Source organism: Caretta caretta, chromosome 19 (genome assembly GCF_965140235.1).
Source record: "Caretta caretta isolate rCarCar2 chromosome 19, rCarCar1.hap1, whole genome shotgun sequence".
Taxonomy (NCBI): Eukaryota; Metazoa; Chordata; order Testudines; family Cheloniidae; genus Caretta; species Caretta caretta.
This window is the reverse complement of record NC_134224.1, coordinates 7,715,011-7,729,273: the sequence shown is the minus strand read 5'-3', so window position 1 is coordinate 7,729,273 and position 14,263 is coordinate 7,715,011. Positions and strand designations below refer to the sequence as shown.

General features: G+C 44.4%; 1 protein-coding gene across 1 annotated transcript in view; it reads right to left on the bottom strand.

The window, feature by feature from the left end:
* Positions 1-2,601: 2,601 nt before the first annotated feature.
* Positions 2,602-14,263, bottom strand: part of LOC125624656 (bone morphogenetic protein 8A) — a 43,925-nt gene continuing 32,263 nt past the window's right edge. The window contains exons 4-7 of the mRNA XM_048825777.2: positions 10,345-10,539; positions 8,775-8,854; positions 8,244-8,354; positions 2,602-5,885 (exon numbers count right to left, since the gene is read on the bottom strand). Of these exons, the coding sequence (XP_048681734.1) occupies positions 5,736-5,885; positions 8,244-8,354; positions 8,775-8,854; positions 10,345-10,539 (536 nt within the window). The 3' untranslated portion in view covers positions 2,602-5,735. The remainder of the gene's footprint in view (positions 5,886-8,243; positions 8,355-8,774; positions 8,855-10,344; positions 10,540-14,263) is intronic.

The following is a 14,263-nucleotide window of genomic DNA, read 5'->3' as shown; positions in this document are numbered from 1 at the left end:
GAAATGAGAGCGTGCCCCTCGGGTTTGTGTGGGTTGGAGATCACTTAGAATCTCGGCGGAGAGCTGATTTAAATACGGTTTGGAATGGCAGAATGAGAAGTCCTGTGTCTGAAAAAGGAGCTCCCGTTCACACTGGCAGGGGATGAATATGGGCAGAGCAGTAAGTGTGGCTTTGTCTCCAATTAGGGCCTAGCTTGTTTTGCCTTTAAATTCGAGGTAGTTGCTTTGATACTACTGAATAAATGTGGCATTGTCACTTACAAAACTATCCTTATGGAGACTGCTCTGCTACAGCGTCTCAGGCGAGTTCTTCTTTTATAGTTGTTTGCAGTGGGCTTGGTTGTAGCTGTGTGGGTCCCAGCACAGGACTCTCTGGCTTTAAGATTAACCTCGATAAGTTTATGGCGGAGATGGTATGATGGGATAACATGATTTTGGCAATTAATTGATCTTTAACTATTCATGGTAAATAGGCCCAATGGCCTGTGAGGGGATGTTAGATCGGGTGGGATCTGAGTTACTACAGAGAATTCTTTTCTGGGTGTCTGGCTGGTGAATCTTGCCCATATGCTCAAGGTTTAGCTGATCGCCATATTTGGGGTCAGGAAGGAATTTTCCTCCAGGGCAGATTGGAAGAGGCCCTGGAGGTTTTTTGCCTTCCTCTGTAGCATGGGGAATGGGTCACTTGCTGGAGGATTCTCTGCTCCTTGAAGTCTTTAAACCATGATTTGAGGATTTCAATAGCTCAGACATAGGTGAGAGGTTTATCACAGGAGTGGGTGGGTGAGAGAGATTCGGTGGCCTGCATTGTGCAGGAGGTCAGACTAGATGATCATAATGGTCCCTTCTGACCTTAATGTCTACGATGGAAGGTGCAAACATTTGACCTACACAAAGTAGGTCTTTTATCTACAATAAAAGATATTCCCTCACCCACCATATTTTTTTTTTTTTTGAGAGAGAGAGAGACACAAGGCAGGTGTGGTGGTATTTTCTATTGGACCTGTTACACATGCATTTTTGCATTTATTTACATATTTTAAAATGTACAGAACTGTTGATATTAGACACTGTACATGGTGTGGCATTTTACAAATATCCAGGTTGACCTCTTCATTTGCTGTGATCCTTCAGATGAAAAGTAGCTACGAATCTATTCTAAAAGTCAGGTGGTCTTTAGTATTGAGTGGCTGGTGTGTTAATCTAAACCCACTAATATGTAGCTTTTATATGGCACTCTTAATCGGTAGATGTCAAAGCAGAGGGTTAGTATCATTATTCCTGTTTTACAGAGTGGGAAACTGAGGCACAGAGACTTGCCTAAAGTCACCCAGCAGGCCAGTGGCGGAAATAGAACCCAGGCCTCATAGTCCATCCACTAGGAACACCACCTCTCTGACTAAAAAAACTGTCATTCTGATGAGCAGTAACCCCAAACGTTTGTAGTTACAGGCTATTGGCTTTGAAAAGTTTAGGACTGAAATAAATTGTTGGTGATCATTCAGTGAACCTTTGTTTCATGTCCTTGGAGGACCGCAGGCAGAGTTTTAATATGAAATGTGTTTAAGGGCTTTTTCCTTATTCCGTTTATGTCGCACTTCAAATTAATATGCACCTGTGGAGGCCCAGCAAAGAAGCTGTAATGAACGTGACATGGATGTAGAATGTAGGAAAGAGGGGAAAGGAAAACAGGAAGCACTAGCTGGGACTATTGCAGATCAAAACTGTAACTACGTTGAAATGTTTTTTGCCTTTTAATACTAGCTGCCATAGCATACACTGACAGTTGCCTAACTAGGCTTAAGTGTTTTGATCTGGAAAAAAATCACTTCTGTGTTTTTCTGTATTTATACTTCCATTATCTCAAATTTTTTCATTTGGGATCTGATCCTGTATTCATTGAAGCCACATTGACTTGGGTCATGTCCTCCTGGAATGCGTCTGTGATGTCTCATGCTATTTTTCAGTGCAAGTCTCCCCTGTCTTGGGCCTGGCTTGTCAGATAGCTGTGAGATTTCTCTTTGAGCTGCTGGTAAGGTCACTGAACAGGCCTTTGTCTCTCAAGGGACCTGACTAGCATAGCTTTTCTGGTATAACTCTTCCACAGTAACTCCACAGGTGGGAGTTATTCCAAAACAGCTATGGTGGTCAGTTTTAGCTCTGTGGAGTAATAGTTTAAGGCCAGCAGGGACCCTTGGATCAAGCTGGTCTGACAACCTACAGTTCCATGGTCCTTAATTTCATTCAGTTAAGTGTGTTTAGCTAACATTGCTAGTACCTACAGCACAAGGCCTTAGGGATCCTGGAGAGTTAATTAATCAGATAGGGGCTGCTTTCCAAAATACAGTCTCCTAGCTGAGCTGTTGTCACAGCACCATGCTGACAGGATCTCATTAGAGAAGACAGGCTGTTCCTAAATTGCTACCCATCCTTATTCTAATGGTCCCCCTTCAGGTTCTGGAATAGGAATGATTGCGGCATTTACTTTACCCTCTTCTCCTAAGTGTGCAAAAAAAGGGAGTTCTTGAAAAGCTGCAGTAGGTGTGAGTTTGCACAGCTTCCCCTTTCTGAGTTCAATAAATCACAGTACACAGTCAGGGCTTAAAATAAGGTGTGTTTTAATCTTTTCATGCCAGAATCAAGCATGACCACAATACTTTCCCCCACCCTATAAAGATGACTGTTCTAAGCCTAATTTGGTAACTGGTTTTTCAAATGAAAGACTATGTAGTACTAAAAGCACCTAGCTGTTCCTCAGTTGATGATTTCTTACATCAGTTCTGTTTACGTACAATAATGGCTCACTTTTTCCAAGCAGTTATCACATCACATTAACTGCCCTAGACACTAGGTGGTCCCTTAGTCTTAGTTAATTGGGTTGTTTATGAAGCTTTGTAAGTGCCTATTTTCTCACTCAAATTTTATGGAACATGAGAATAAAGCTTTAGGATCAGACCCTGAGGCCAGCTAATCCAATATCCTGTCTCCGATAGGGGTTAGACTGAAGGATAATTTTAGGATTACAGGAGGAGAATATGTGCTCCAGCCCTGAAACAGGATGTCTAATAGGATTGTTGGTTACAATTTATTTATAATGTTTATGGCAGGACCCTGGAGCAAGGGTGTTTTCCCACAGAGGAAGAGGTGTGCTGCTGTTCTTCAGGTCAAATCATGCAGCCCTGTGGCTATACAAGCAGGAGCATTAGAGGCCCAGAGAATTCAGCATCTTTCAGAGAAGGTGCAGGGCCATGGAGCAGACTTTCCATCTGCTAGCTGGCCAAGTCACGTTGGGGCTGCACGGAAGCATCCATGGGCAATTCCAGCAGCAGTTACTGCTGCTGGAATTAGTAGTAACCTCCAGTTCTGTTTCTGAGGGGAAAACTGGGGCAGCAGTAGGGAATACAACTGGAACAAGCACCTAGGCTGTTGTGTCACCCCAGGTATGGGATGGGTTATTCCATCAACCTCGAGGAGCACAGCAACCAGAGAACCCCAAACTAGTCTGCTGTCGTTTGACCCTTGAGGACTCTAGTGCCCCAGTTCCACCAGCAGAGGGCATTAAGTCCCTGTCCATTCAACACCTCATGTAAACCATCACCAGAACGCCTTAATGGAAACTTCAACCCAGCTACACTGTACTTTAAGGGGATCTCCATTCTCTGCCATTGGTACACATAGTAGGCTACCCATTCAGAGCTAAGCAAGTTCAAGGAGGAAAAAAAAAAAATGCAGAAACCACTGAGTGTTCAGGTAGCAAACATTATTATTGACATAATAGCCCCCTAAGCATCAACACTTTGACTGGAATGGCTAATGCTGAGTGCACTTCATAAAGGCATCCCCTTGGCTGTGCAAAGAGTGATGCTGCAACAGGGCACCTGGACAGCTCAGCCCCTAACTCTAGGCACTTCTGACCAAAAGTTGAAATCCTCCCATAATTCTGGGAGCTGGTGCTTTAAGGAACAGCCCAGCTAGCATGAGACTTGCAGTAAAAAGCAGGACCATGGGCAACAGTCAGACTTCAGGGGGGATTGTGGGTTCCCAGCATTTGTCAGGCACTTTGACACATACCCTGAAGAATTAGTCTCTGACCTGCTGAGGAAATAGTGAACCAAAACCACCATCTCTGGGGGGTGTGCTACAGCGAGTGACCTAGGGTCCCTTAGACTACATGTTAACTTCTGCTAAACTAGCTGTTCGCCCTTGGAGTGAGCAGTGACCCGCTCAGTACCTTTCCCAGACCTGAGGAAGCGCTCGGTGTAGCTTGAAAGCTTGTCTCGGTCACCCACAGCACGTGGGCCAATAAATTATATTACTGCCTTCCCCCCCAAGTCTCTGAAATAAGATTGGCACATTCAATTCCCATGAAAAGGAGAGCTGGCGATCAAGGAACGCTTTCCCAGGTACAGGGAAAGCAGATTTCTAGGGGGAACATTCTAGCTCAGTATGCAAGTCCTGGGCTGGGAGTCGGTCCCTTTGAAGAGGCTGGCCAGTAAAGGTGGGAGTATAGCACAGGTAGGCGTACCCCAGGGAGCTTTAATCAACCTAGCACAGGTAACAATAGCAGCGAAGGCACAGACTTTGTCATGGCCTCTGCTCCCTTGCCACCCTTCGGGGCGGCCGGGGCTGGGGCGTTCACGGGGTTTGCAGAGCGGGAGACTATTTTTTGAAAAATCCTGCACCTGCCCCATAATCTGTTTTTATCCTGCTCATGGTAGTGGGACCCCAGTTTCTTGCACACCACTCGTTTAAGCAGTACACCGCCCCCTAGTGAGGATGCAGGAAAGCAAATGATATTACTTAATTCCTATATAGCACTTTTCATCTGTAGATCTCAAAGCACTTTACACCAAAAAAAAAAAAAAAAAAAAAAGAGCATCATTATCCCCATTTTTACAGATGGGGAAACTGAGGCAGAGCTAAAAACTAGAACGCTGTCCCCATAGGATAAGGCAACATTAAAGGGATCCTTTCCTTAGAGCTTTCTTTTTTTACCCTGACACCCTCATTTAGCCGTCACCCCAAATGAATTAGCCCATAGAAAACAAATTGACATGAAGATGTCACACAATAATGGATTCCCCCCCCCCCAGCAAATACTTACTTACTAGGTACAATTTTAGCAGACCCCTGGGGCTTTCACTGAGAAATAGCATCCATGCTGCTGGGTCATGACATTTACTAAAAACAAACAGTAAGTGTTTACTTTCCAAACTAGGGGGTTTATTTTATAACTGTAGCTTGACATTTTTTTTCCAGTTGGATGAATTTTCAAGCTTTAAATGGGAGGGTAGGGGAGAGGAGAGCTAGCTAGCCAGCCAGCTCTAACTGGCTGACCGCGTATCATTTAGAGAACTAGAAGTGCTTGTTAAAACTATGATACTTGGCCATAAGTGAGTAGATACTGATAGATTTATAAGCAACTCAAGTCCTGCCTTCCTTGGCCTAGTCACTTGTGCAGTCTAAACTTCATCCAAGAATAATGAATAATCCAGGAGCCAGCTAGCCACAGTTCTTTTACAAAACCCAATAGCCAGAAACACAACGTGTACTTAAGCAGCCCCCGATTTGCTCTCTCTAGTTTCATGAAGTATAGTAGGATAATAAAAGTTTTGTCTTATCTACAACTAGGCGTTTGACTCTTACGGACTTTGGCAACATAGATGGGATTCAGACCTGTTAAAATAGTTCTTTTTCCTCGCCAAGAAACCAGCGATCGCATTTCCTCAGGGGCTTCAGTGGCAGCCACATGATTTCACCACCATGTTGCGGTGTTTTTTGAGGATCACATTGTTGTTGCTGTCATAATAGAGGACAGAGGTTGCGCTGAGCTTGGTTGGAGCGCAACAGGCCTTGGGAACTGCCTCGGGTTTCATCAGATGGACCTGTAGAGGCAAACAAGCTAGTGTGAGAATTTTCATTTTTGACGAATGGCTGCTCCTCTGCAGGCTCCAGGCAGGATAAGGAATTTGTAGCGGGGAGTAACGAGCTATCTCAAGGTAAACATGTGGTTTTTCGATTTAGTGAAAAGAAAAAGCTTCAAAGAGAGCAGCTCTTACCTGTAAAAAGGCTCTGATTGAATGGGTAGATTATTTTCAGCTTTCATCCAAATATTTATTCTAAACTTTTTGGCAGCTCTGGCTGCAGTTTATATTGGACTCATTCTCATGGCTCCACTCCTGCAGGGCAACTCGTCAGTTAAACTGAGATTTCTGTGCAGCGCCCTTGTCACAAAATATACTAACCTCAGTTAGAAAATACGCAGGAAAGAGAATGCAGCTTTAAAACTTTTTGTTTTTGTTACCCAGGAATAAAATATTTTGTTTAGATCAGCTTCTAGGAGCAAGTGGAACGTAGGCCCTCCCCCGTGGATATTCGGTGTCCAAACTGAAAATTAATGTTGTTCAAAAAGTACTAAGTACACAACCTTGTCTCCCTTCTGAAAGTGACACTGCCTTGACTCATTCTCCGGGTGACAAGGAATTCTTCCAGTAACTCCCCATATAATGTAAGGCTAGTAGCCTGCAAGTCATTATACACACACACACCCCCATGGGCCTGCCAAATACGTGCAATTAATTTATTTCAGCGCAATTCAGAATCTCCATTTACAGAAGCTGGTGTTTTGGTGTCATGCTGCATTATTTCAGGACAGAAGACTGGCTGGCACTGGGGCCCAGATTCTCAAAGGTATTGATTCTGAAATCAATGGGAGTTAGGAACCTAAATATCTCTGAGAATCTTGGCTTTGATTTTTTTATTTTTTTATTATTATTTTTTTTTTACTTCCGGTTCATTTTGCCCCTCACAACTGGATGCTATTCACATCAGTCCCCGGAAGGTCCAATCCTGAAGAGCAGTGGAACGGATACATTTCCACACACTTCAAGGGTTTGCTCTACATAATACGTTCCTGGAATTGTGGAAGATTTAAGTTTAAAGGCAAAGTATAAGGACATCCAGAACAGGAGGATCAGTCATACATTTTTTGGTGTTAGAAAACACAGGTGAAATCCTGGCCCCACTGAAAACACTACCATTGACTTCATTGAGGCAAGGATTTCCCTGTGTCTTTGTACTGTGGCCTGATCCTGAGTGGGGCTTCTGGATGCTCCCATATATGAATATTAACAAACAATAATATTTTGTATCACAAAACTGCACTCTCTCAGCCAAATGCAGCGGAGCAATCTGTCTACACCCTAAATGCTAAAATGAGAATCAATGCAACTCTAGCTTGAGAAATCAAGCACTCACTAGTCAGGAAATCCCAGAAGTTAAAGCATGTCCTGCCATGTGTAGTGTGCTTGGGAAAATGTTGCATTAGAAAACCTTTCCGCTAGGAATTTCCTGTCTAGTGAGTGCTTTGGTTTCCAAACTATAATGGTGCATTAAATGTCTCAAGATTTTTTGTTAAATCCCCATGGTGCCTCCTAATCTTGGAAAAGATGTGTACTCTTATATGTGCACGTGGGCAAGAGGGTTATCTCCTATTGGGCATATGCATCAAGCAGCATTTTAAAGGTGTCCTAAAGGCAGAGACTGTTTTCAGTCTAACAAAGGCAACACACCTCCCTGAAGACTCGTTTCAGGTTTGCAAATGTTAACCATATTCTAGTTAACTGCTAGGTTGGGGGCGGGCAGGGCGGGGAATTAGCCAGAATAGGCAATTATCATTTTCACCACAGTTGGAAACTTTTAACCTTGAGAGATGATTTGTCTGAAAAATCAAGTGAAAAATGGAATCGGACCAGAAAGCATTTTGCAATGGGATAGCAGTTGCGAGTCTGCAAAGCATGTGAAGCTTAAAGCTGGCCAATCAGGTGTTCATTCCATTATTTCCTGTTGATTCCTTGATCTGCCCCTGTGGGCAAATCCTGACCAGATTAAAATAATTGTGTCATTAAAGGGGTTGGTGTGATGCAGATTTTTGATAGAAGAATCTGAGCTAGACTTCTGCATCCGAATGCCCTCAAACTTGTAAAAGGCCCAGATCCAGATCTGAATTTCAGGGACTGTCTATTTAAAAAAAACAAAACAAAACATCTCACCTCACTAGGGGGCCATGAAAAGATTCTTTTGTATCTAGTAGACCAGCCCTTGGACTGCATTTTTATCCTTCCATTGTGACCTGATTTATACACCACCAAGTTTCTGACAGCTACTTCAAATGTTAATGATCCTGTGCAGAGCCCAGGCCCCAACAAGCTATTAATGCACATACACATTAATAAACTACTGACTAGTGACTGCAGGATGGCGTGATTGGTTGCATTCATGCAGGAATCCAGAGGAAAGGCACATTCTCCTTCGCAGTAAAAAGCGGAATATCCTTGTGGTGCAATCACCCAATCCTGCAAAAGGAAAGATTTGTCGATAGTTAAGCTGCACGACTACACTCGTTCATTCAGTTCTCCGACATACACAGAAACAATCAGGCTACTCATAGTGGGGCGAGGGGAAATGTCAACAGTTAGGGTTTATTTTGATTTTTATATTGACTGGAGAGTTCCTCCTTCAGGGTCATTGATGGATTTCAGGTTGTATCAGTTCATGTTTTTCTTAGTAATGCCAATGATGTTGTTAAAGCAGGTTCCTGTGAAACCTCCCAGGTGAGATCAAAGTGAGGCAGAGTTCACATGCTCTAAATTGCCTTGTGTTTGTGAAGGAGTGGAGGGGAACCCCAAGGATGGGCTACTTTCACATTTTTCCCATTTAATTTTCTTGGGTATCAATTTACTGCTGAAGAAACAAGGGGCAGGGGGTGGAATTACCAGCCATCCAAGGTCCTGAAAGCTGACATAGAGTTCATGCCTCCTGCAAACCTGTCTGCCTTCAGAGACATGAATGTCATCTAGAAAAAAAAAGGGGGGGGGGGGAGAGGGAGAGATGAGAAAATACCTGTCACTCAAAATAGCAAACAGAAAAACCTCACCAGTTACCCTATTTTATCCGAGTATTTGGTAGCACCAGTATAAGAAAGGCTGTTCCAAAAGAGCAACAGACGAATATTTAAAATCCCACAGATTATCCATATCCTTTGTCTTTGACATAGCCAGTGACAGGAGCTGTTTCTGCAACACCCTGACCCATTGGGACCTCTGATTCAAAGTCTTAGATACTGATGCTACGTCTAGGCTCACCCTGACCCAGATTCCTCTCAGTCTGGATTTAATAATTCAGCTGGAGGATTACTAGAGAAAGCACCGATGGATTCCTAGGACCTCAGCGGGCTGCTGCTGCAGCCAGGAGCTCCTCACTGGGACACTGGTTCTGATTCCAGGAGTGCCTGCCCAGCTTGCTGGATTCACCAACTCCGTGGCAAAAGCCAACAGTGTGAAACCTTCAAGCTTCAAAATCCTCTGGGGTCTCGGAACGTCTTTTGGCAACTCTAGCTGTGCCTGACAATGAAGCCCCCCTGGCCTCAGAGCCCGTCTTCTTAGTGAGAAGGCTTAAGAGTTTCTTTAGCTTTTAGACTCTCTCCACTTCTCACAGACTGTGGTGTGTGGGCATCTTGAAATAGTCTGAGCTCACTACCTAGCGGAGTTCCTAGATTGCCCCCCCTCACATCTCTACCCTACATTTCTGCATTTTTCAAAACTACATGCTTGCACAGAAAGCCTGGAGAAGCTACAGTCCCTAGAAACATTGGCTCCCTTGAAGAGTGGGGCCAGAAAACATTATCCCAGATTCTTTGGGTCACCCAAAAAAGTGAAGGCTTCAGACTGGATCTAGATGTATCACTCTGAGATCAAGAAACAGCGATTCAGCATGGAGAAATCTAACCCCAATCATTCAGGAATGGGCCCTAAATGACTCCCTAATCCCAGAAGGAATTTGAAAGAAGCATATCTGTGCGTTCCTAACCAACTCCTCTACTGATGCTTGGCCATGCATCAAAAGCATCTCAGGTTCATCGGGATGCCTTTCAGGGTCTCTTCCACTCTAAGGATGGTTTTGAAGCGGATGCTAATATTAATAGCATACTTAAAGGGTTCAGTATTCAGATATACCACTACCTAGAAAGTCTAATAAAGCCCTTTCCTTCAGGAAGCCATTGTGGACAGTACAATCTCTTTGTTTTTTGGCTTCATAATCCACTTAACGGTCCCTATTCCAAAAGCTCTCTCAAAACCTAGTTCATCTGGAACTCACTTCAGGACACATCAGAGCCATATGTTTCAACCAGAACAGAAATTCCTGAAGGAGGGAGGGGCTAACAAAATATACCATGATTAGCACAGCAGAGGAAAATGGTATTTTAGATAAAGATCATTTTCTTTACTGTAAATACAGGCTTTGTGCTACCTCTAGCTAGCTGGGTCTCTAACCCAAAGCTCTTACCAAAAATCCCTGGAAGCTTGTTTGGATGCGGTAAGTCGTTCGTTTTCTTGGGCTGCCTCTTCTTCAGCTGCTTGACGGCTCGAGTGACTCGGACCGGATTTTGGCTTGCCCGGAAAAAAGTGACCATGAAAGGTTGCTTGGAGCGTGGCCCGCGCCGACCCAGCAGTCCTGCTAAGCCCGGATCGATGCTCTGCCCTACGATGGGCCGAAAACACAAGTTTGTTTCACCGCATATGCAAGTTAGGCTGTAAAACTAAGCTCTTTAGTCAAAGGGGGAGAAAAAACAAATCAGATGTACATTAAAAAAAAAAAACAATAAAAACAAACCCCAATAAAGTCCAAGGATTTTTCTAGTGTAACATCTCCTTGCACCTTCACCAGTTGCTGCATTCTATTATTTCTACTCAGCCAGCACCTTCCCTCCCTCCCCCTCTGTGTTGTTCATAATCCACATTTCGGCATCAAGAGACGAGCACCCAGGGCTGCCAGGTGCTCCTTTGGTAGAGCCAGAGCAAATGAATGGGCCTCTTCATGCCTGGACTGGAAGTGCGACCTGCCTCCACACAACACATTAAAGAGACACTTCCGGTCATTGTCCAATCAGAGGACACGCTTTGTGAGCTAAACCGTTCTGCTCAGAAGACCAGACAAACGAGAGTAATCATTCTAATCCAGGATTGAAAGAGAGAAGCGATAATTGTGGGGAGGGTGAAACGGGGTAGAAAAGACAAGGAAATGAGAGATCCAAAGGAAATCCAAACAGCTGCGAGTTCCTCGAATTATTTCGAGTTTTTCAGTCTTTTCTAAGGAAGAGAACACTCTCCTCCGATCTCAAAGTTTCCCTGGTCCAGAATGTCACCATTACAGTCTTGGATTTTCTCCATAGAGCAAGTGAGGCGAAATGGCAGTGCTCCATTCAGTCCTAGGACTCCCTCCCACTTTGCATTCATAGAGCCTGGCTTCCAAACACGAACATCAGGTCAGAGGCGAAGTCTCATGCGCTCCTAAGTCACTTTTGAAAATGGGAATTAGGCTCCTAACTCACTCAGGCACTTCTGGAAAAAATCTCCCCCCAGGACATGAGACCCTCTGTAAAGGAGGACAGTCTCACATGTAGGGATCCAGCTTTGGACAAGAGGGCACAAGAGAGGTTTCATTTGCAACAGGACTTCATTGCAACAGGATAGAATTTGCAAAAAGAAAAGGAGGACTTGTGGCACCTTAGAGACTAACCAATTTATTTGAGCATAAGCTTTCGTGAGCTACAGCTCACTTCATCGAATGCATACTGTGGAAAGTGTAGAAGATCTTTTTGTACACACAAAGCATGAAAAAATACCTCCCCCCACCCCACTCTCCTGCTGGTAATAGCTTATCTAAAGAGGACCACTCTCCTCTCCTTCTGCCCCTCCACCCTCACGAACATGATACAGTTCTGTGGTGACCTAGAATCCTATTTTCAATGTCTCCGACTCAAGGAATATTTCCAACATACCTCTGAACAACATACTAATCCACAGAGATCTCCCTACCAACACTACAAAAAGAAGGATTCTAGGTGGACTCCTCCTGAAGGTCAAAACAGCAGACTGGAGTTCTACATGGAGTGCTTCCGCCGATGTGCACGGGCTGAAATTGTGGAAAAGCAGCATCACTTGCCCCATAACCTCAGCCGTGCGGAACACAATGCCATCCACAGCCTCAGAAACAACTCTGACATCATAATCAAAAAGGCTGACAAAGGAGGTGCTGTTGTCATCATAAATAGGTCGGAATATGAACAAGAGGCTGCTCGGCAGCTCTCCAACACCACTTTCTACAAGCCATTACCCTCTGATTCCACTGAGAGTTACCAAAAGAAACTACAGCATTTGCTCAAGAAACTCCCTGAAAAAGCACAAGATCAAATCTGCACAGACACACCCCTGGAGCCCCGACCTGGGATATTCTATCTACTACCCAAGATCCATAAACCTGGAAATCCTGGGCGCCCCATCATCTCAGGCATTGGCACCCTGACAGCAGGATTGTCTGGCTATGTAGACTCCCTCCTCAGGCCCTACGCTACCAGCACTCCCAGCTACCTTCGAGACACCACTGACTTCCTAAGGAAACTACAATCCATCGGTGATCTTCCTGATAACACCATCTTGGCCACTATGGATGTAGAAGCCCTCTACACCAACATTCCACACAAAGATGGCCTACAAGCTGTCAAGAACACTATCCCCGATAATGTCACGGCTAACCTGGTGGCTGAATTTTGTGACTTTGTCCTTACCCATAACTATTTTACATTTGGGGACAATGTATACCTTCAAATCAGCAGCACTGCTATGGGTATCCACATGGCCCCACAGTATGCCAACATTTTTATGGCTGACTTAGAACAACGCTTTCTCAGCTCTCGTCCCCTAACGCCCCTACTCTACTTGCGCTATATTGATGACATCTTCATCATTTGGACCCATGGAAAAGAAGGCCTTGAGGAATTCCACCATGATTTCAACAATTTCCATCCCACCATCAACCTCAGCCTGGTCCAGTCCACACAAGAGATCCACTTTCTGGACACTACAGTGCTAATAAACGATGGTCACATAAACACCACCCTCTACCGGAAACCTACTGACCTCTATTCCTACCTACATGCCTCCAGCTTTCACCCTGACCACACCACACGATCCATCGTCTACAGCCAAGCTCTGCGATACAACCGCATTTGCTCCAACCCCTCAGACAGAGACAAACACCTACAAGATCTCTATCAAGCATTCTTACAACTACAATACCCACCTGCGGAAGTGAAGAAACAGATTGATAGAGCCAGAAGAGTTCCCAGAAGTCACCTACTACAGAACAGGCCCAACAGAGAAAATAACAGAACGCCACTAGCCGTCACCTTCAGCCCCCAACTAAAACCCCTCCAGTGCATTATTAAGGATCTACAACCTATCCTGAAGGATGACCCAACACTCTCACAAATCTTGGGAGACAGGCCAGTCCTTGCCTACAGACAGCCCCCCAACCTGAAGCAAATACTCACCAGCAACCACATACCACACAACAGAACCACTAACCCAGGAACCTATCCTTGCAACAAAGCCCATTGCCAAATGTGCCCACATATCTATTCAGGGGACACCATCACAGGGCCTAATCACATCAGCCACACTATCAGAGGCTCGTTCACCTGCACATCCACCAATGTGATCTATGCCATCATGTGCCAGCAATGCCCCTCTGCCATGTACATTGGTCAAACTGGACAATCTCTACGTAAAAGAATAAATGGACACAAATCAGATGTCAAGAATTATAACATTCATAAATCAGTCGGAGAACACTTCAATCTCTCTGGTCACGCGATTGCAGACATGAAAGTTGCGATATTACAACAAAAAAACTTCAAATTCAGACTCCAGCGAGAGACTATTGAATTGGAATTCATTTGCAAATTGGATACAATCAACTTAGGCTTGAATAGGGACTCGGAGTGCCTAAGTCATTATGCAAAGTAACCTATTTCCCCTTGTTTTTTCCTACCCTGCCCCCTTCAGACGTTCTTGTTAAACCCTGGATTTGTGCTGGAAATGGCCCACCTTGATTATCATACACATTGTAAGGAGAGGTTTCAGAGTAACAGCCGTGTTAGTCTGTATTTGCAAAAAGAAAAGGAGTACTTGTGGCACCTTAGAGACTAACCAATTTATTTGAGCATGAGCTTTCGTGAGCTACAGCTCACTTCATCGGATGCATACCGTGGAAACTGCAGCAGACTTTATATATACACAGAGAATATGAAACAATACCTCCTCCCACCCCACTGTCCTGCTGGTAATAGCTTATACCATTACCTCAATAACCAAGCGTAACGGACCAGCTCATGAGTGACTGGCAAGGTGATCACAGTCTCAGA